The sequence below is a fragment of the Nyctereutes procyonoides genome, unplaced genomic scaffold (genome assembly GCF_905146905.1).
Source record: "Nyctereutes procyonoides isolate TBG_1078 unplaced genomic scaffold, NYPRO_anot_genome, whole genome shotgun sequence".
Lineage (NCBI taxonomy): Eukaryota > Metazoa > Chordata > Mammalia > Carnivora > Canidae > Nyctereutes > Nyctereutes procyonoides.
Window position 1 is genome coordinate 57,652,370 of NW_026575020.1, and position 21,775 is coordinate 57,674,144.

General features: G+C 58.8%; 1 protein-coding gene across 1 annotated transcript in view; it reads right to left on the reverse strand.

Annotated features, from left to right (window-relative positions):
* Positions 1–21,775, reverse strand: part of DNAH17 (dynein axonemal heavy chain 17) — a 95,255-nt gene that overhangs the window by 60,287 nt on the left and 13,193 nt on the right. The window contains exons 13-21 of the mRNA XM_055333969.1: positions 20,391–20,537; positions 15,780–15,888; positions 14,492–14,595; positions 11,217–11,357; positions 8,918–9,061; positions 6,439–6,621; positions 3,708–3,962; positions 2,742–2,911; positions 1,984–2,206 (exon numbers count right to left, since the gene is read on the reverse strand). Of these exons, the coding sequence (XP_055189944.1) occupies positions 1,984–2,206; positions 2,742–2,911; positions 3,708–3,962; positions 6,439–6,621; positions 8,918–9,061; positions 11,217–11,357; positions 14,492–14,595; positions 15,780–15,888; positions 20,391–20,537 (1,476 nt within the window). The remainder of the gene's footprint in view (positions 1–1,983; positions 2,207–2,741; positions 2,912–3,707; positions 3,963–6,438; positions 6,622–8,917; positions 9,062–11,216; positions 11,358–14,491; positions 14,596–15,779; positions 15,889–20,390; positions 20,538–21,775) is intronic.

Consider the following 21,775-nt stretch of genomic DNA (forward strand, 5'->3'; position numbering starts at 1 on the left):
GCTGGACCTCTGAACCGGGAAACCCGCCTCGGCACGTCTCTGTGAACCAGACGGCAAATTGTCCGTTTTCACCCTGTTTTAACCTGATTCCTGTGCACCTGTATGCGTGTGTTTGCGTATGTTAGATGTCCATGTTGTACACGCATGTTTGTGCAGCGTGCGCGTGCACATTAGTATGGTATGCACACATACCTGCACATGCATGTGTCGCGTGTGTATGATTGTAAGATGTTCACGTGCGTGTGCAGGTGTCTTATCGCACGTACACATTTGTGTGTGTGCATGCACACGTGCATACACGAGTAGCACACGCATGTACTTACACGTGCATGTTGTATGCATGTGCAGGTGTATCACACGTGCATGTTTGTGTGTGGGCATGCACACATGTGTACACGAGTAGCACGCACATATACTTGCACGTGCATGTGTCACATGCGTGTGATTGTAGTGTGTGCGGTGTCGTATGCATGTGCAGGTGTATCACATGTGCATGTTTGTGCGTGTGTGTGCATGCACATGCACGAGTAGTGTGCACACGTTTGCACTTGCATATGTCCATGTTGTGCGCATGTTAGAACACGTGCGTGTGCAGGTGTCGTCCTAGGTGATTTTATCCTGTGTGTAAGTCCCTGTCATCACGTCCACAGTCCACACACAGCGCAGCACTTGGCTGTAAGGAAACTGCCGCGCCTTGTCCATCTGCACCCGCCCTGGGCCCAGGTTCTAACCTGTTCCCCATTTCTATGATTTTGCCGTTTCAAGGATGGCTTTGACAATCAGATGAACTTTGGTTCTCTTTTTAAGTTCTCCACGTTTGAGCAGATATTGGACTTTTGATCATAAAATATTTTGAAGAAAAAGAATCCCAGGCCATGAATTCTTCTCCCACAAAAGATTCGTGTTTCCCTCTCCTCTACCATCAGCTAACCCTCTGTGGGCGGCGGTACCCCTCAAGGCCCATTTCACACCAGTCGCCCCTGGGCCGGGCCACATGCACTTCACATCCACGCCCTCCGCTGGTCCCTGGGCAGGGTGACAGGGCGGCCACCAGCTCCGTGACAGGCTGCAAACTCCGCTGTCTCCAAAGCAGGTCCCCAGGTTCGCCTCCCGCCCCTCTGCCCCCGCCCCACACCCCCGCCACCCCATCTGCCCCAGGGTCCCGGCCCAGATCCAGAGCAGGGCGGAGAGCAGAGAAAGGGGGTGGCGGGCGGGGGCTTCAGGACCCTGCGTTAGCTGTGACGGGCGGGCAAAGGCAGCCTGGAGCCCTCGTCCTGCCCAGCTTGCTTGGTCAGCCCGCCACTCGGACCTTCCGGTCGGGGAGTTCCCGCAGCAGCCGGCCCCTGCCCGGCCCAGGGCCTCCACTGACCCTGCTCTCTGTCCCGGTCCCCTGCACCCCGGGTGGGCCCGTCCTCGGGCCGTGGGGTGTGAAGGCCTTGGTAATCCAACAATTCAATGGTGGAGCCACCGGCTCGCCGTCCCTTCCTTTGCAGGAACCTGCACCCCTGCTGCGAGGGGGCCCCCAGCACTGGGCACCCCCTCTACCTCCCGGCACTGGGCTGCTTCCTGCCCCCCACCCTGGACCGCATCCCACTGTCCCCCAACCATGGGCTGCCTCCCCCAACCTTCCCTGGAAGTTTCCCTGGCACTGAGCTGACTTCCCTCCACCTTCCCTGGGTGTCCCCCTCCACCCTCCCACACTGGGCTACTCCCTTCTCCCCTGCCCCGCCTGCTCTGGATGGCATTCCCCTGCCTCCCAACACTAGGCTGCTCCCTTACCCCCACCCCCTGGACGGCAGCCTCCACCGTCCCCCAACACTGGGCTGCTCCCTTACCCCCCACCCCCTGGATGGCACCCCCATTGTCCCCCAACACTGGGCTGCTCCCCACCCCCTACCCCCTGGATGGCACCCCCCACCATCCCCCAACACTCGACTGCTCCCCGCCCCTGCCCTGGACGGTGTGGCGCCGGCCGCTGCCCACCTGCAGCTTCAGGTGTGTCTCCTCCGGGATCTCCTCCCCGTAGGTCTTAAGCAGCTCGATGGTTTGCTTCAGGGGCTCAAACATGTTGTCGGTGGCCGCCTGCCTCTCCTTGACCTTCATCAGATGCCCCATCACCTCCACGAGACCGTCGTAATCCCCCTCCTTGAGGGTCTTGGTTAAGCCCGTCCTGGTGACTTTCATGAAGGCTTCTAGGTCGGCCAGGCTGTGGAGCGAGAGGCCCTGGTGAGGGTGTCACCCTCCATGGTGGGGGCGCGTGGTGAGGCAGCCCTGGTCGGGGGAGGCGGCCGGCACGGGGGCTCCCCGGTTACGCTGCGAGCCCTGCTGAGCAAGGGAGAGCTCCCGTCCGCCTCAGGACACCTGCTCTTGACCCCCGCCCTATGCCCCAAGCTCCACCCACTGGCCTCCCCGCCGGCACTCCCCGGGGCCTGTGCCCCCACGGCCCCGACCGCACGGTCACTGGTCCACGGGCGGCGTGTCGGGCTGCCTTGCCACCGCCAGGACCCCAGGCACGGAGATGCTCGACGAGCAGGTGTCCCACTCACAGCCAGGTGACCCTTGCCCCCTGGGACCTACCCTCCATGCGGGGCGGGGAGCTGCCGGCCTCTACACCTGGCCTTCACCCCAGGCCCGCCCGGGAGGAGCGCCCCACCGACACCATGAAGGCCTGTTTCTCCGGCTCTCCTCAGCCGAGGTCAAGGTCAGGGCGGCGGCAGGAAGGGCCACGTCCCGGCACCCACCTGCTGATGACGTGGTTGCTCAGGTGTCGCTTGAACATGAAGCTCCAGCGCTTGATGGTGTTGAGGAGCACCTGCTTGAAGGGGCGGCAGTCGCACTGAAGCCAACCGTTGAACACCTTGGTGTTCTCACACCTGGACACTTCCTCGTACAGCTTCTCGTAGGAATTGATCTGGAAAACAGAGCCGCTGCTCACCGTCAGGCGGCGGGGACCCCCGCGCCCCAGCAGCCCATCCCCAGCTCCGGCAATCTGAAGAATAGGCCAGAAGCCCGAGGTGACCGCGGTCAGGGCGACGCCAGGGCATCTCACGTTCTGCCAGCCGCCCCCCACCCCGGGCGTCGTCTCCCTGTGGGTGGGTGGCTCCTGCTCATGGGCGCCTCTCCCCCCGTGCGTGGGGAGGGGGGCTGTGCGTGCGAGGTACTTGTTTTCTTGTGTCCTATCTGTCCGACACTCGGGCGCCTGGGGCCTTGCTGCCCCTGGTGGGACGGCCTCTCCCAGGGCTGGGAGAGAGACCCCCTCGGGGGCCTGCCTTTCATCCACAGACTAACCCCGAGCCTGCTCCCCAACCACCCTGTCCTAATCCCCCAGGGCCCGGGACCAGGCACCGAGGGGCCACCCCTACACCCAGGAGCCCACCGACAGGATTCCCACTAGCTGGTCCTTCCTTTCCTGTGGAAACCACAATGCGGGCTGTGGATCCCACCTTCCTGCCCCTCTGTCCCTCTGTCCCTCTGCCATCCCCCGAGGGAATGACCCTGGGCCATCCCCCGAGGCCCCGTGGGGACGTGGCATGCCCCCTCCTCCTGGACCCTGGGAGTCCCAAGCTCTCTCCCATGGCAGTCCCTTGCCCTGCTGGGAGGCGCCAGACCAGAATAATGATAAAACCCACATTTAAAAACCATGTCCCCAAGGTTTGAATCGAGCCCAGGGAGCACCCCCCGGCCCCCCGGGAAGCCCGCACACGCACCTGCTGCTGGAACTGGGTCAGGTTGGGCGGCGTCTTGGGGACGGCCTCTTGGGCGCGGTGGTCCAAGTCCTCGGGGGCGACCGCGCGCCCGTAGACCAGGAAGTGCTTCATGAACTCCTGGGGGTCGTCGGTCCAGAGGTAGGAGTACCGCTCGAAGGAGTCCTGGTACTCCTCGGCCTCCTTCATGGCGCTGATGACCAGGTTGGACATCTCCTCCCGCATCTCTATGAGGTCCGTCATGTCCTCCAGGTCTGCCTGCGAGGGGGCAGGGGAGAGGCACGCAGGTGAGCCAGCGTCTTGCCTGGGGAACCGGCTTCGACCCGAACTCTGCACCCCGGAGGGCGGCCCTCTGCCCCGCGGAGGCGCTGCTAACCTCTCAAGGTGGAAAACCGAGCCATTTGCCGCTTTGCCGGGCTCTCCCGTGAGATTATCTGGGAGGTGGCTTTGGCCCCGCCGACCCCGGGGTGGCTCACACACCACTCGCACACCGACTCGCTCGTGCGGGAGTAACTTAGCACCTGCTGTGAGCACGCAAAGGGGTGGGCACTGGCCACGTGGGGGGTGACGGTCCAGGCATGGGGCCAGACGTTCCTCAAACAGTCACCGACGCCGAGCTTTGCTTTAACGTGTAGCTGGCGGGAGGTCGGGGAGTGTTCCCCGAGGAACCATTGTCCTGGGAACCCCCGGACGGGTGGGCAAAGAGCAAGAGAAGCAGCAAAGCACATGCAAAGGCCCTGCGCTGGGAGGGAGCAGGTGCTCGAGGACCTCAGGGAAGCTGCTGTGAGCGGCTAGAGCAGGGAACAGGGAAGGCCTGATCTGGACAGAATCTTGAATTTCGAGCCACAGAAAACCCGACCCAAGTTGGCTTATGCAACAAGGCAACTCAATGACTCATGAAACTGGAGAGTCTCGAGGTGTGGGGGCGTGTGTGTTAATTATGGCTTTTATTTTCTATATCTTAAGCTGCCTTGACGTCTTAAAAGCTCGTGCTGGCTGGGGAGACCCTGCCCGTCTGGGGACTAGCCCATCCTGAAGGAGAGAAGGGCCCCGAAGGGCGCATACCCTTCACCTGCACACCAGCCTGCCCTGGGTCTACACCCCCACCCCACCTCCTTTATCAGACACTCCCAGCAGGTGACCCCGGAGCCCAGAGTCGCCGACATTGATGCCAACTGGCTAGTCCTCAGCTGTTTCCCCTGCTGGCCCTGCCTTTCTTGTGGATGCCCCCCCCCCCACCTCCGTGAAAGGCTCCGGCCTGGGCTTTCCCTTCACCGCACCCCTGCACCTGCCGTGACCCCTGCAGCCCTGCCCTGCTTGCCAGGCCTCTTGATCCTACGGGAGCAGCAGTAACTTCTCTCCCGATGGCACTGGCCTCTCCACACTGGCACCAGTCACCTCCGCAGATTAAGACCCCAAAGACACAAACTAGACTGGAGAAGGGGGCCGTGTGTGCAGGCTGGGGTACGGCCTGGTCAGTGGACCCTTCTCCTGCTTAGCTCTAACCTCCTCCACGTGTGTCTTCACCAGCAGGTGCATACCCTCGGAGCCCGCAGCAGGTGCAGGAGCTCCAGACGCCGGAGCACACCGGGTCCCACGTCCATCCCTGAGCTGATCTCCGGTGACAAGCTCTATTCTGGACCCTGGAACGCTTGGTCGAGGCACATCCCCTTTGTGTGGCCACGAAGTCCTCAAGCCATTGCCTTTGCCTGACGCCATCTGCCTGGAAATCCCTTCCCACCCTGTAAGACCCAAACTCAGCTCCTCTGGGAAGCGGTCCTTGACGCTGGGGCATATTTCCTCTGTGCACTCAGCTCATCACGTGCTTGCACAAACACACATGCACACACGTGTGCACATGTACCTTCTTCCCTGAGAGCACAGAGCCTCCTGCTGTAAGTACCGATTGCAAATAATTCATGCCTGTTATCACAAACCTCAAGCAGCGCAGAAGTGTTTGAAATAAAAACCCCTGGCACCCCCTTGTCCCTGCCGGCTCCCTCCTCACCCCCATCCTGCTTCCAGACGTGAGCGGTCCTCACGGTTAGGAGCGTATCTAGAGAAAGTCAGATTTCTGTTCGTTTCAATGAATGAAACCGTCTTCTAAACGTCGTTCTCTGACTTGATGGACACTCAACAGCCTGCCGCCAGCCCTTCCCACCCCTGCCTCGTCCAGATGCCCCCGGACGGATGGGCCAGAGGCTGCTGAACGCTCCCCTGCTGGATGGCACTTTGGTCCCTTCCAGTTTTTGTTTCACTCTTGCACAAACCGTGCTCTGGCACACACACGCCTCCTCAGGCCTCCCTTCAGGGGAGGCAGCCCTTCCTACGCCTTCCGCGTCCGAGGACCTGCTCTGTGTTTTGCTGAGGTTGTTTACTGCGTCCACGGTACCTGGACGCACAAGCCAGCGAAGGCCCGTTTGCCAAAATGCCCGCGTGCCGAGGGGACCACAGCGTTGAACTTGCAGAAGCAAGCGCGATGCCAGGGACGGGGGCTAAGAGCGCACCCTCGCCATCCGGCTGGGGCGGGGACGCGTCCACGGGAAAGAAAACCATGCCGACCGGGGAGTTGCCCCTCTGGGGAGGGGAACGCAGCCTGTCATCCTGGGGACCTCGTCACACGTCACACGCTCGGAACCATCAGCACGTAAAATGTAAATGACCGGGCGCCGCTGAGTTGGGAAGAAGCCGCAACAAGGGAGCCACCACCCGTGTCGCGCGGGCCCCGACTCACCTTGTAGCCCACCCGGCCCTTGGCCAGCCGGGGTATGAGCTTGGCTGCATTGTAGATGTCGTTGATCAGGCCCTCGATCAGCCTCAGGAAGCCATGGTCCGCGCCCACCTCCAGGGACGGATGGAAGACCAGCCCTTTCTCGCCCAGCTCCATGCAGACCTCAAACAGCGGCGCGACGCTCTCCTGAAACAGGCCGGCCCGGGGTCAACGCCCCGAGTTTGGTGGAACCCCTCCCGGGGCCCTGATGTCGTCTCGGGGGACCCCAGGGCCGCCCCATGCAAGCTTCAGGGAACCGCGCTCGTGCCGCAGGGCCCAGAGCAGGCCGGGCACTTGGCCCCCGGATTCCCCGGGTACGTGAAATGAGGATCATGGTTTTATAGAACTGAGCCCCGGGGTTGCTGTGAGGACTCAGCGCGTGGGAGGCGCGGGGGTGCCAGCCGGCTCACCCCCAGGCATGGGCAGCCCTGCCGTGTGCCGTGGGGTCACAGCTGCTCCGGAGAGCACCACCCTCACGTCCACGGTGCTAGGCGGCTCCCCCACGAGCGTCTTAGCCGCATGACTCATTGACAGGAAGACAATTTCACCGTAAAAGATGAAATAACCGGTCGATGACCGGTCTGGTTCCGTGTCTCCACTGACGAAGTTCTCGGAGGTGCCGGCGATGAGGACCGGGTTATATCAATCCCAGCTCGCCCTCGTGGTGGACGATGGCGGGTCACGGCTAGGTGCGTGGGCTCGACGGACAAGACCGGGTGCAGCCGGGTTGCACGCGAGACGATCCTGGAAGCTGAGAACGCGTCGGCCACCATGCAACAAGCCTCGGTGACAGAAGCGTGACGGAGTCAGCCTTCTCTCGTTATTTCCCATAGAACGTTGGGTGTCGGTGGACGTACACATGACAACATGCCAGGGAGGAACGTGTGGACGCGGTCATGGCACAGTACCGGGCTCAGTTACCAATTTGCACTCTTGCATTTGGAAAACGGACACTTCTCTTCATGAAGGAAGAAATTGATATTAATTTTTTCATGTTTCGTCGTGATCTTTTTAGTGTCTCTCTCTTATGTTTTATTTTCATGGCAAAATTGCCTTGCAGGCCAATTAGTTGAGCCCCTAAAATGGCTGGAGCTGGACAGGAAGCAGCCTGGCTTCCGCTGTGCTCCGGAAAGGACAAACGCTCACGTCCACGGGAGGATCCCATTCGTAAAGCAGGTGCTCACTGTAACCCTGTCTGTCCCTGGAGCCCCCTCGCGAGGCTGCGAGGCTGAGGGTGCCCGCCACATTTGTCAGGTGACCTGGGGGAGGTTAGCCCAACACACCGGTGATCCTCAAAGTATGGGCCGAGGCCCACAAGTGGCCATGAGATCCACTCCACAGCTGTTCATCTTCCAAACGTAGTCCCATGACGGCCCTGTGGGCGGGTGACTCAAGAACCCGCTGGTTTTCTCTGTGACCAAGGGATGGTGTTTCCTAGTGGCCAAGTGAATTGCTAACTGGTACAGAAGGTCAAAAAAAAAAAAAAAAAAAAAAGGAAGGTCAATGGTCACTAACTCAGATGACCAGCCTTTTCTAAAGCCTCTCACTCAGGGGTCTGCTCCTGCTGCTGGGCCACTTGCAGATATGGGGACTCTCCGGGATTTTTGGGAGAACGACATTTTGTCATCAGGACATCCGTCATGTTTTGATTGCGACCGATTAACTAGTAATGACTTAACTTGCTGACACTTCGCATCATTGTGGGCTGCTTGGTGAACCTTATAGTCGGTAGTAATGATGACTTTCATCCGCAGAATTTCGGGTCTGTGCTCATCTGGTGTCACGTGAGCTGGGCTCAGACATGAATCATCCATCCTCTGCAGCTTGTACAAGGGCATCCTGCTGTCCTCCCCACCATCCTTCCTGCGGGTGCGCTAGGTGGGATGGGGGACCTTTGATCTTCTCCTACTGGCAGTATTCAAAATCATTTGGGAATTATCGTAATGGGAAAGACACGGGGGGGGGGCAAGGATGAGGCCCCACCCCCATGGAAAATGCTGGAGAATGCCAGGATGAAATTAACCAGCACAGCCTCTTTGCTGACCACGCTGAACGCTTCCACGGACCCCTCGGAGGGCCGAGTAGGTTAGTAGCTGATGCTGCTGACGGGAGGGTACCCCTGCCCCATCTACTTGGGTAGCAAACACTGCCCCGGGTCAACAAGGTAGGACCGTTAGGTATCCTATGGCCTATTTATGGTACGGCAGATTTAAGGTGACCTGATGTCCTGAGTGCTGGGACCTAAAGAGGGTCCTGGGATACAGGACTTTCAGTTTCAAAGCCAAGGCAGGTAGTTCACCTTCTGCAGGTTCCAACGGCTGTTTATTTGTAACAGGATAGCCTGGTCTTTCATCAGGAAACTGTAAACTATAGATTCCAAGGGAGACCTTATAACACCGTTTTTATAGCACAAATCTATGAGTATCTTATACTTATAACTCACATCCAGGACCATGTTGTCTATGAAGTAATTCAGAGACTTGTGGATGAAATGGTCATACTCGTCCAGGACCATGCCGTCGACATAGTTGACATAGTCTTTCCAGGACTGGCTGGTCGTATCTGCTCTGAAGAGTTCAGCATTTTCCTGCAAATAGGACCACACGGCTGGCTGCCATTTCACGGGCTCACCCGTTCACTCTTTAACCAGCTCACTTGGCGACTCTGGGACGCTCTTGTCCCTGTTCACCTACTCCAGACACACACAACTGCTTTTTTGCGTCTCGAATATGCCAGATGTTTTCCTGCATTAGGCTCTTTGCATAGGCTTCTCCCTCCCATTCTGGCCACATCTAGCTTCTTCTAGGTTTCAGCCCAGATGTCACCTCCCCACAAAGGAAAGCCCTCCTTCACAACCTCCCATTCATCTCAGATTTGACTTCTGTCCCTGCTTCTCACCTGTATTCCCTCTAGCAATCCATTATTTGTGCCTACCATGGCATGGATGACAACCTTGACTGCCTTTATGTATGTGTGTCTAGTCTGTATCTCCTCTTGATGCCAAGCCATATGAGGATAGGGGTTGATTGTCCTTTCCACTATTGTGCCTTATGCATACAGCAGGATGCCTGGGACAAAGCAGGAGCGAGGGAATGGATGGATAGGTGGGTGGCATGATGAGTGGATGGATGGATGGATGGATGGATGGATGGGTGGATGGATGGATGAATGAATTTCTAGATAGGAGGACAGATGGATGGATGGGGGTGGATAGGTAGATGAATGGATAGATGTGTGGATGAAAGAATAGATGGAGGAATGGATAGATGGACAGATGGGTGAATGGATTTATGGATAGGAGGATAGATGGATGGATGAGTGGATAGATGTGTGGATGGACGTATGGATGGATGGATGGATATGTGGATGGGAGGATAGATAAATCTTTAAGACACTGAGTGCCATAGGGAACAAAACGATGAATATGACCCAGTTCACACCCTCAAGCAATTATGTTCTAAGAGGGGAAAGAAGACACAGACCTAAATAACTTCAGCGTAAGGTAGAAAGAAATGGTTCAAATGACTATCGTATGCATAGAAGACTCTGGCAACTATGACAACAAAGCCTTGTCTTGTCGGCTTGCTCGCCTCCACTTCTCCTAGGTTCCTGCCCGCTGCTGCCCTGGCTCTCCGCCTGTCTTGTTGCTGCGCTGTGAACCCTTCTCCTACCCTGGCCAACACCCATTTCCAACACATCTGAGAGTGTTGCAGATTAATTGGTTAATTCTTCCAAGTCATGTTTGCAGTTTAACATCTTAAACTTAAGGTCTTAGTGAGACCTTCTGGCACACAGCAGAGGGGAAAGGAAGAGGATCTGAGAACGAGAAAATATTTTGATCCAGTCAAGTCACCCCATTAGGGTAATGACCTTCCAAGCAATGGCTTGACCATGAGAACAGCCAACCATAGACCCTCCACCCAGTGGGGCCCACAGGCTGTCTGGGGTGACGATCCATCATTTAAGTCCCTATCCATGATTTTGTACCAAGCACTGGGAAACCCCCAGAAAACTGAAAATATCTTGAGCTCAAGGGAGAATTTTCTCTTTTTCAGGCCAGTGCAGAGCTCCACCTTTTACATTTGCCTCAGAAATAAGCTAACATGCGAGCTAGAAAGAAACGGCTGCCAAGTGAGGAAGGCATGAGAACCCCCACGCTGGCAGGAACCCAGGCAGTGCTTCCAGGGGCGCCCGGTGACCATCCTGCCTCCTCCCTCAGAACGAGGCAGCACGTCCCTCAGAGTGAGGCCCATGGCGGTTGAGGCTGTTGGCAGAAAGGGACAACCTATGTTCTCGGGAGTGCAACGTGTGTGCTCGCACCGCACCCTGATTTAAACGTGTTGGCACCCATGCACCACGTACACACGTTCGTTCCACGTTCCTCCTCACGCTCATGATGGGAGACCCTGAAGGACTCCGGGTACACACTCAGTGCCCGCCTCACACAGTGCTTCTCAGGGAAACAAGACGTGTTGACCTCGTACAAAGATGTCACTTGTCCGTACTGCTCTGTGCAGGGTAGGGGGTGCCGACCCCTTAGCACAGAGGAGGGCGGGACTCATTGCAAGAGGAATCTGGCTAACAAGTGTACGTTTAGGATAGTCTGCTTCTTGAAAATAAGACTCCCAGACTAGAGATCGTAGCCTTCTATGACCCTAACGTCATTCTTATGGCATCTCTGGCTCTCCCTCTTCTACCAAGAGTGAGTGGCCTGTCGGAGGCCCCTCTGGCTGAGTCCTCACCGCGACCATGGCTTGGATCTTCAGGCCAGCGTCCTTGACCGCAGTGTAGCGCTTGTTAGAATTGACGACCCTCCCCTCCAAGTCCAGCAGGGCTTCCTTCTTGTTGTCCTTCCTCTCAAACATCGGGTTGGCCGACCAGTCCTGTCAGGAAAAGGGGGGAGTGAGGAAAACACGGGGGGAGGAAAATGCCTGTGGTCTCCCGGCTTCGCCCCATGCTCGTCAGTATGAAAGTCCTTGTCCCTCGGAGAGGCCTGGGAGCCCCTGAGGGATTGCCAGGCACCTCCAAACCAGTCAGGGGCTCGGGGCAGCGAGGAGACCACTGGGAGGCTTTACCCAACTAGCCCAGAGGAGTCACCCTGGGGTCAGGGCTGTATGGGCAGAGCTGGGCCGAGCGTCCTTAGCTCCAAATAGCAGGTCCAGTGGGGATGAGTCCCTTTTGCGGGGGCAACTGACTTGTTGTTGGGGCAGGGAGGTGCGGGGAATGGGAATGGGGGGCTCTGGCCCTCCTGCAACTGGGAGTCCTGCTGCAAGGATGCTAGTCATCTATAATTATGATTTTGCTTTTACTCAATTATCCAATAATTAGATTTTTTTTTAATCTTAAATTTTCATCAGAGTGATACACATATGGCAATGAAACCCATAGCAGGTTCTGGACAAAACGTGTGGCCCCTTGGCCCCATCCCTCTCCATCCCACTGCCCTGTTCCCCAGTGGGAACTTCAGCTCTACCCCCGATAGCTGTCCGCAGTGCCCTAGAAGGTTTGTGGGACTCTGTGTTGGATTTAGCCACATCCAGACCATCTTGAGCCTCTGGTTGTGAACGACAGGGCTTAGCTCACCTGCCTCCCTCCTCTGCCCAGTATCTGATAATTATATATACCTATTTTTTTTTTTTAAATTACTTACTTCAGGTCTAAAGGACTGATTTGAATTGTCTTCTTTAAAAATTTCTTGATTTTCTCACTCAGCTAAGGAGCTACCTACGGTCTTGTTTTGCTGTTGACTTTTGGATGGAGTAACCCATGGGAGGGCCTGTGCCTGGGAGGGCCAGGGTTCCTCCAGACTTCACCCCTGCAGCCGAAGGCTGAGTGAGCTGGCCCGGCATCCACCCCTCGCCCTTCGGCCCTGCGGCAGCTTCTGAAAGGAGGTACGGAGGAGATGGCGAGGGGCCAGGGCCGAGAGGCCGGCGTGATTACACTCCCCGTACCTGGGATTGATGTGGGAGGTGGTCAGGGCCAGCCAGACAAGGGCACGAGGGTGAGGCCCCCACAATGGGATTAGTGTCCTTACAGGAAAAGGCAGAGACTAAACTCTGTCTCCACCACGTGAGGCCACAGTGAGAAGGTGAGCATCCGCAAGCCAGGAAGCGGCCCTCGCCGTGAGCCCGCCTCTGGAGCTGGGAGCCGTCTAAGCCTGCGGCGTCAGGTGGCAGCAGCCAGGCACACCAGGACAGCGAGCCCGGGCCCTGGCCTCCCCTCCTTCAGGGCGTCTTTGCTGCTCTGACGCGGAGGGCGAGCCACGTCAGCACGCATGGCTAGCCCCAGCGGCCTGAGCCCGTGGCAGCGTCACTCCTCCCGTCCTCGTGGGCCCCGTGGCGAACGTGGAGACCGTGAGTTCCCGACGGGGATACGCGCGAGCGAGTGAACGAGTGCAGAAGGTGCCCACTCACGAACTGGGCAAATACGGCCCATTTCACACCTAACCAGGTCCAGGGGACAGTGACAGGAGGGGGCTCACATCTGGACACAGCACGGTGGCGTTTCTGAGCCCTGAGGGCAATGAGAAACTTGACGCCGTGTCTCCAGAGAGAGCAGGGGCGCCCACGGGACAGCCACTCCGCCCCTTGCCTTGTCAACGTGAGGCTACAAGACGGGGACCGTGATGGCTGATTGTGTCCCTCAGATTCCCAGGGGGAGGCCCTGACCCCCAGCACCAAGGCCTGTATTTGGAGATGGGTTTTTAAAGAGGCGATTGAATTAAAATGGGGTCACTAGGGCGGGCCCAAAGCCAATCTTGTGGGTGCCCTTATAAGGAGAGGAGCTCAGGACACAGACGCGTACAGAGGATGTACGTCTGTCCACATGAGGACACGGGGAGGAGACGGCCGTCTGCGAGCCCCGGAGAGAGGCGTCCGGAGAACTAGCCCGGAAGGCTCCCCCTATCTCGGAGGTCCAGCCTCCAGGACTGTGAGCAGATACAGCTCTGTTGTTTTAGCGTCCGGGTTGGTGGGCTTCGTCGGGGCAGCCCGAGCTCACTAGAGATGTTTCTAGACCATCGAAAGGAAAGGACCATATCCAGACATCCTTCGCCTGGGCGGGATGGCTGTCAGCGAGGTGAAGTCAAGACACACAAGCAAGGACCCAGACAGTATGTCATCAATGCACACTTCCTGCCTGCAGACACATCCTGGGGAGATGTTCTATTCAAATGACATCCGAATCAGGAAAAATAAACAGTGAGGGGCAATGATCCTTGCCTACGGTTTACGGAATACACCTGAGTGGACGGCGGTGAGGTGAGCGTGAGCCACAATGCAGAAAAGGGGGCTCACACTGTGACAAGGCAGAGGAGGTTCGAACCCAATGACGGCCTGAGTCGGAAACGTGAGAATCTCCCGGCTCAGAGGTTGGCGGGGCGGAGAGGGGGTGGGGTGCAAGGCCGCGTGACCTGAGGTCCCACGGGGGGTGCCGCGGTGGGCGTTGTCATTATTTCACCTTGATATCGTGATATCGTGATGGAGAAACACAGCCTACACGTGGCTGTTTCGAACAAAAAGTGGAGCCACATAGTAGACCTTGAAAACTAACGAAGCGGGGAGAGTTAAAACTCGCCCTGGGACGTGTTCCGGGGACGCCTCTGCGCATCAGGGCCTTGATGACAGACCGTGGGGAGGCTAGTGTAGGGCATCCCCCCCCCCAAAACCCCGTTTTCTGGATTGGACTTGAGTGGAAGTCGCCTCGGTGCTTCACAGAGCGGGGCTGAGCCTCCGTACACCCGCCCGCCCCTTGCTCCCGGTGCCCGCCTGGCACAGAGGGGACCCCGCGAGCACTCTTGCTGAGCTCAACAGAATGGAGCAGAACTGACCTCTGCGGGCCGGCCCGGGACTTCGCTGCCCTGGACCACCTCTACATGGCCGTGTGGTCCAGAGCCTCAGACAGCAAGTTCCCGCTGCCTTTGGCCCTTCCTATGAGCTTCTCCGCGTGGTCCCTTTACCCAGGGACCCTCTCCTGGGCCTCGGATTAAGCCCCGCTCGGTGCCTTGCCGCTTACTCACTTTCATGGCCTGAGAAATCCCATCTATATTTTGCTTTGCTTTTTGTATCCTGTTCTGCAAGTTGTGGAGGATTTCTCGCATCTCTTGAATATATTCTAACACACCTAAAATGTAAACATAAAGGTGGTGGTGAGATGAGCGTGAGCCACAATGCAGAAAAGGGAGGTTCACACTGTGACAAACCAGAGGAGCTCTGAACCCAATGACGGCCTGAGTCGGAAACGGTAAGAATCTCCCGGCTCAGAGGTTGGCGGGGCGGAGAGGGGGGTGGTGCAAGGCGGCGTGACCTGAGGTCCCACGGGGGTGCCGCGGTGGGCAGTAACTGCTGGGGCGTTGTCGTTACTTAAACCTTGATATATGGGTGGAGGAACGCAGCCTACAAAGGTCTTACAGAAGGAACCATTCAGTAAGAGGAACACTTCTCCTGCGCTGGCTGAGTGCTCATCGTGACACGAGGGCGCTGGGAAAACACGTCTCCCGCTCATCGAGAGCTCCCTGGATGCCACGTTGAGGAGCAACGCCCATGGTGTGTCTTTGGAAGCAGGACTGGCCTCTCCCCATACAGGTGGGTCATTCGTTCCACCCGGGGACCCTGCACCCCATGCGCCCCTGCCCCTCCCACCGCCAGCAGAGGCCCTGGTGGCACTTGAGCGTAGTGACTAGTCTGGGCCGAAGCGGCTGGAAAGAGGGGTGCCCTTGGGCGGCGGTGAGAAGAAGCACAGGCTTCTCTGCGCACAAAGTCCAGGCCGACCCTGGCTTCAGGGAGGTGGACAGTCCACGTTCTCATGGAGACAGTAGAGGCAGGACATGGCTGCAGAGGGCCAAAAGGACGGCACAAGGCAGGTCGCAGGGGAGAGCCCTGGTGGTGGTGCCCACTGAGGTGGGTCCAGGGGTGAAGGAGGTTGGGGAGAGGGGTCTGCTGCCTCACGGGCACACGTCTTTCTGCTTCTCTGACGTCTACCCTGGGACCGCCCTCCGTACCTGCGTGGGGAACCACCGCGAAGCCCCAGGCCCCACAAGCTCCCCGTGGAGCCTTTGGGACCCTGAGAGATCCCCCAAGGGGACTTTGCCGGATTCCTTTCCTAAGTGACACAGATGGTCTCCTTGGGACAAGGGCAAGCAGGTGGAACTATCCTTTGGCCTTAAACATAACCCCGCTGCAGTCAAAGCGGCAGAAGCAGCCACTCGCGAGGGTCAGAGGACAGACGCTGGACGGGTTGGACCCCCCACCCGCCCTCCCCACCCTCCCAAGGGGAGCCTACAGGTGAGACGAATGTGGCTTTGGTACCTTCGCTGTTCCAGAAGAGCGTGGTTTCAGCACGCGATAATTTGACATCGGTTGCTTCCAGTTCTGACTTTATTAGTGGGAGCTCCACATCCGTCAACGTGGTCTTTATCTGAAACACAAAGGCCGGGCTTCAAGGCCTCTGTTCCAAATCCCACCAGATTTAAAACGGTCTCACGGTAAGGGTCTTATCACTCGGTGCCAACCAAACCAATTACAATTAGTGTCATTTAATGGGGAATTACGTAGAGATCAAATTCCAGGCGATTTCAACTTGTAAGACTATTTTTGTCACCAAGGATTTACGCATACACGTAACTCTTCGTTACCCACGGTACGGGGCAGAGACGGAAGGAAAGGTGATAACGGGACGACCAGGGAGTGCACAATCCCAAACTGTTTTTATCTGGCTTAGAATCCTATAAAGAAACAGACGCAGGTAAACTGGAGCACGCCTGGGCTCAGAATCTCTCCTTGGTCACGAATCCAAAATGTGCATTTTGGTTACCTACAGGAGATGCGGGGTCTGCAGGGAAGCTGTTCGAGTCGTGAGCAGATCGGAGCGACAGAACAGGGTCTACAGTCTTGATACGGTCCTACCCTGCTCTAAGAAATTAGTTTAGGGATCCCTGGGTGGCGCAGCGGTTTGGCGCCTGCCTTTGGCCCAGGGCGCGATCCTGGAGACCCGGGATCGAATCCACGTCGGGCTCCTGGTGCATGGAGCCTGCTTCTCCCTCTGCCTGTGTCTCTGCCTCTCTGTCTCTCTCTGTAACTATCATAAACAAATAAAAAAATTTAAAAAAAATTTAAATCACAAGCACCATTTAAGTTCTGGAATCTCCATCTGGAAAATTTTTGAAATTTTATTTATTTATTCATGAGAAGCAGAGAGCGAGGCAGAGACACGGGCAGAGGGAGAAGCAGGCTCCAAGCAGGGAGCCTGATGCGGGACTCGATCCCGGGACCCCAGGATCACGCCCTGGGCTGAAGGTAGATGCTCAACCCGCTGAGCCACCCGGGAGTCCCTCTATTTAGCGATATTTTAGTTTTGCATAACTTTTCGAGGACACTCCTACTCTCGAAAGTGAGGGATACATGTAGAACTAGATGCCCGCCACCTGGCATACCTTCCACACACCTGGTGCTTCCACGGGGAGCCCTGCGGACCTCTGCCCTCAAGTGTTTCCGGTGGTTTGCCCTCCAAGTGGGTGGTCCAGGGCAGAGAAATAAAGCTTAAGAGCTTGTCGCCAGGAGCAACCGGACAGAAATAAGAGAAGGCATCCGCGGGGATCACGGAGCGAGTGAACGTGGAGTGTCGGTTCTTCTCATCGGAGCTTAGATACTAAACCGCGGTCTCCCCCGTCCTTGGTACCCTTGCCTGGAGACGGTGTGTCAGGCGAGACCGTTTCATGACGCGCCTCTTTGGTACGTTTAGGAACTAACTCCTGGGAATGGAGTCGCGGGGGGAGCCCTTTCGACAGAACCTAGGGAGCTGGGCGAGGGGGCTGAGCCCCTGGTGGCGCGCGGAGACGGCAGGTGCGTCCGGGGCCAGCCCGGCCGGGAGCGCTCGCCCACGAACGACGCGGACGCTCGGGGACTCGGGGAGCCCACTCATTCATTGCCTATTCCCCCCCCCGCCCCCCGTGACGGCCCAGATGAGTAGTTGAATGTCACTGTCGCGCTGTAATGGCCCGAGTAACCGAAGCTCGCGGTGAGGAGATTCACGCCGTAACCTGTGCGTCCTGTGTGCCTTGTACCGGCCGAGGTTGTGAACTCACATCTTCAGGGCACTGTCCGCGGGGAGCACACGCGGGTGCTCCCACGGACCCCGCAGTGCATTCCTCGAGGCACCACGGCTCCCCCCCTGCTCCGACGCTGTGAGACGTGAGCGAGCCCCGTTGCACTACTTTCCCCTGGCTCGCCGCCGCCGGGAGCCTGATGCTCTGGGAGGAGCCCGTGGACACTCGTCGCAGCGCCGCGGCTGGGAGGTGCTCTGGGGCGGGCGGACGCCAAACCCTCGGAGTCTGAAGACAGTTGCTCCCAGAGAAGCCAAGTCGAGGAAATGCGCTTATGGCAGACAATGGTGTTTTGTAGTTGGCCGCGCAGATGACAGAGATTAAAATTTTATCTTGAAAAAATGAAATGAATGAAAACGAGGTGACCGTAGTTTCTACTGAACACATTTTGGGGGCGTGACGACCGTACCTTAATTGGTGGCACGGGGTAAGGAACAGATCCCGGCTCGATTCTTTGCCGGGTGTGGCGGTGGCGGGAGCCGGGTGGCCGCGATGATCTCTGGCAAACCTAACGTGATGGCGCCTCGCCTTCGGCTTTTCCAGCATGTTCTTGAAGGAGGTCCCTTCTGCCAAGGGCAGGGACTTGCTCGGGCTCCCCAGGGCCTCGCTCGCAATCCTTTGGTGATGTTCCCACTTGGCGGCATCAGATGTTGGCGGCACCAGATTCCTGGGCCCCGTCAGACACAGCTACTGGCCGCCATCCCGTCCACGACGTGTTGGGTAAGCAAGGCCTGGGTCCCAGAAGCACCTTTGGATTCACACCTTCCTGCTGTTTCCTGCTGTCACGGGAGGAAGGTGCGCGGCATGCTGTGCTCCAGTGACCGCCAGCCCAGAGGGCACCGAGCAGGGGGGCGGGCAGGGCGGCGGGTGGAGGAGCTCCCCTCCTCGGCCCCTCCTGCTGGGGCCCCTAGGAGACAGGCCAGGGGAGGCCACAGAGGCCCGGCCCTGTGGCTCAAGGGAAGAGGCCCCCAGGTCAGGAACCCGGGAGCAGAAGCATCTCTGGGACAGATCTGAGACGCGGAGCAGAAAAACGAAACATTCCTGGTCCCGGACGATTGTTTCGGGGGATCTGGGGAGCACCAGGCTGGATGCAGGTGGGGGGCGCGGGCAGGCTGGCTGCAAGAACCATCGGCCTGCTGGAGCTGGCGCAGGTCTCCTGAGGGGGTGCAGAACCTCCACAGACAGGAAAGCCTGGGACATGCGCGCGTCCAGAGGACCCACGGGGACGGGACCAGGCACGTCCACGTCCAGGCTCCTCCTCTGTGGGGGGGGGGCTCTCTGGCCGCCGGCTGCGCTCCCCGCTCCCTTCCTGCTGCAGCCTGTGCCTCTGTCCTTCCCTGTTCTTCCGCCTCCTGTGGCTCCCACGTGAAGGAGGCTGGCACCCAATTCCAGTTCCCAAGGAGAGGGACTCTTGCTGGCCCTTTCCCGGATGAGGTGGACGTGGTGGGCCCAAGGGCTCCCTGAAGACATCCGCACCCGAACCCCCAGGATGTGCAGCCAGGCAAAAGAGAGTTTTCGGGTGTGATTCGGCTGAAGACCTTGGCGCGGGGAGCTCATCCTGGATTATCGGGGGGAGAGGGGGTGGCAGTGCAATCACAAGGTCCTGAGAAGAGGGAGGCAGACACTGGGGGTGTCGGGGGGGTGGTCATCCCAAGGCGGAGCTGGGGGAGCAGTGACCTCGAGGAGGTGGGAAAAACAAGGAAGCAGAGTAGCCCAGTGGAGCGCCCGGGAGGAAGCAGCCCTGCTGACACGTCGGCGACTTTAGCAGACGGAAACAGATCTTGGCCTTCCGACCTCCGGAACTGGCAGAGAGTAAAGGCGCGCTGTCCGCTGTCCGCTGTCCGCTGTCCGCTGTCCGAAGCCCCTCAGCCCGCGGCCGGTCGTGGCAGCGGCCCCAGGGAACTCGCGCGGAGCCCACGTCCACCCTAATCCGCCGTGGCTTGGGCGGGAGTTAAGGTCCTGTGGCACCGACGGCACAAGAGGGAGCTGCGGGTGGGGTCTGCATGGAAGGGGGTGCCTGCGGCGGCCCGCGGTGGCCCCAGTCCGCTCAGCTCCCAGGGGTTCTCGTGCCAGGAAGGGGGTGCTCCGGACAGATGGCCCCGGTGCCAGGAGCGCGTGTCCCCCAGTCAGTTGCTCTTACTCAGAACCAGCTTCTTCACGATCCCCTGGGCCAGGTCCCCAGATCTAACTGAAAAGGAATTCTTTTTTTTTTCTTTTTTTTTTTTTTTTTAAAGCCTGTTCAAATGCCCAGCGTGGAGCCTGATGTGGGGCTTGAACTCACGACCCCGAGATCGAGACCCGAGCCGAGATCAAGAGTTGGATGCCCGACTGACTGAGCCACCGGGCACCCCCGAAAGGAACCTCGATCCGCAGAGCTGACGGGGACTTGGCCCCGCCCCAGGCCCTGCCCCAGGCCCCGACCCAGCCTACCTCAGGGGGCGGCTCTCTCACTGCAGCCCCTCACCGCGTGCCGCCGGGACATTTGTAACCCCGGCCGGGTTCCAGGAGATGCCCACCCTGCTACACGTGAGTGGCGTAATAGAGTGACCGATGTCACCCTGAGCAAAATACATTTAGGAGACGAAGGCCCCTCTAAGCAGTCACGGAGCCAGAACAGGAGCCGAAGTCCACCGGAAGCTTCCAGCATCGGCTGTGCTGAGTTGTCACCAGCTTTGCCGCCGCCGTGTGCAGCAGTAGTGGAGTGGCTCGCGCCACATCCCCGACGTGCAAGCGCGCTCCCTGTCCTGCCCTCGGAGGTCCTACGCTCTGAACAAAACACAAAACTTGGCAAAGGAGACAAAAAACTACATCAGCTCACCTCATTGTACCAGCCAACGATGAGTTCCAGGTTGCCCACAAACTTCCGGAAGGTTTCGTGCTGTGAGAACAGATTCTCGGCGCTGGCCGGAATCTCTTTCTGCTGCTGGAAGCCCAGGTACTTGACTTCTCTCAGAACCGCCACCAGCTAAGGCCAATCAAGACGACAGAGGAGGTGAGGGCGTGCCCCCAGTGGCATGGCACTTAGCGACGCAAGCCAAGGCCGTCACTCCCTGCTCGCTCCCCGTCCTGGGCACACGCTCTCCTCTTGGCATCCAGGACACCAGGCCCTCCCAGGCGCCGCCATCAGGCTTGCTTGACCCTGTAGGGATGTGCATGCCCGAGAGTCGCAGGGTGTCATCCCTCTGGCTCTACTGTCGCCTCAGTGGCCTCACCCCCCCCCACCCCGCCCATGGCTGTAAGAACCACCTACGCGTGGCAGACACCCAGACCCCAACCCAGACCTCTCTCCCGACCCGCAGACTCCCGAATCCGCCTGCCCGCTCAGTGCCTCCATTTGGATGTCCACGTGGCGTCTCGAGCCCGCCGTGGCCAGAGCAGAGCAGTGGGGCCCGAGGCCGGCTCTGCAGGCCACCCCCGGCTGACGGCAGGTCCGTCCTCCCAGTCGCGCAGCCCGGAAATGCTGGGGCTGGTCCCGTCTTCCTCGAAGACTCTATTTCCAACCCACCCAGAGTCTCACAGGCTCTGTGATCGAAATCCAGGAGCCCTCACACCCCCGTCGCTGCCACGCTGGCCCCGGGCCACCACCTTCTTTCTCATGGCCTCTCCCCTGAACTACGGCAGAAGGCCTGGCTGGTCTTCCCACGCCGCGCCCCCCCGCACCCCACCCCGGCCGGCCGCCCCCAGCCTGTTCACACGCAGCACCTGGAGGGACCCCCTCTGCTCCCGAACCTGCCACGGCGGCCGCGTCACTGAGCGTTTATACACCCGGGGCCCTTCCGTGGCCCTGGACGCTCTCAGTGGGGCCGTCCTTCCCCCTCCACCCCTCTCCCCTCCCACCCCAATGCTCTGCTCACCCCACTCCCACCCAGGCCCCTGCCCGTCCTACAGCCCACCGCCCCCGCCGCCCTCAAAGGCCTTTCCTCCAGCGTGCTGGCCGCCACCTCCCTGACCTCCGGGGAGTCTCGGCTCTGTGGATGCTCCTCAAGCCTGCCCCGCCCGACTCACCATCGCCTCCCAGAGTTAGGCACCTTCCCGCTGTTACACTCCTACACTCCTCTGTGCTCCCTCCCGCCCCCCTCCTCCCACCTTCCTGTGCTTCCCCCCTACCCCCCTTCCTTTCCTTCTCCTCCCCGGCCTCCTCCTCTTCCAGCAAGACGTAGGCTCCAGGACAGAGATCTTTGTCTGTCTGGTTCACTAATTTAT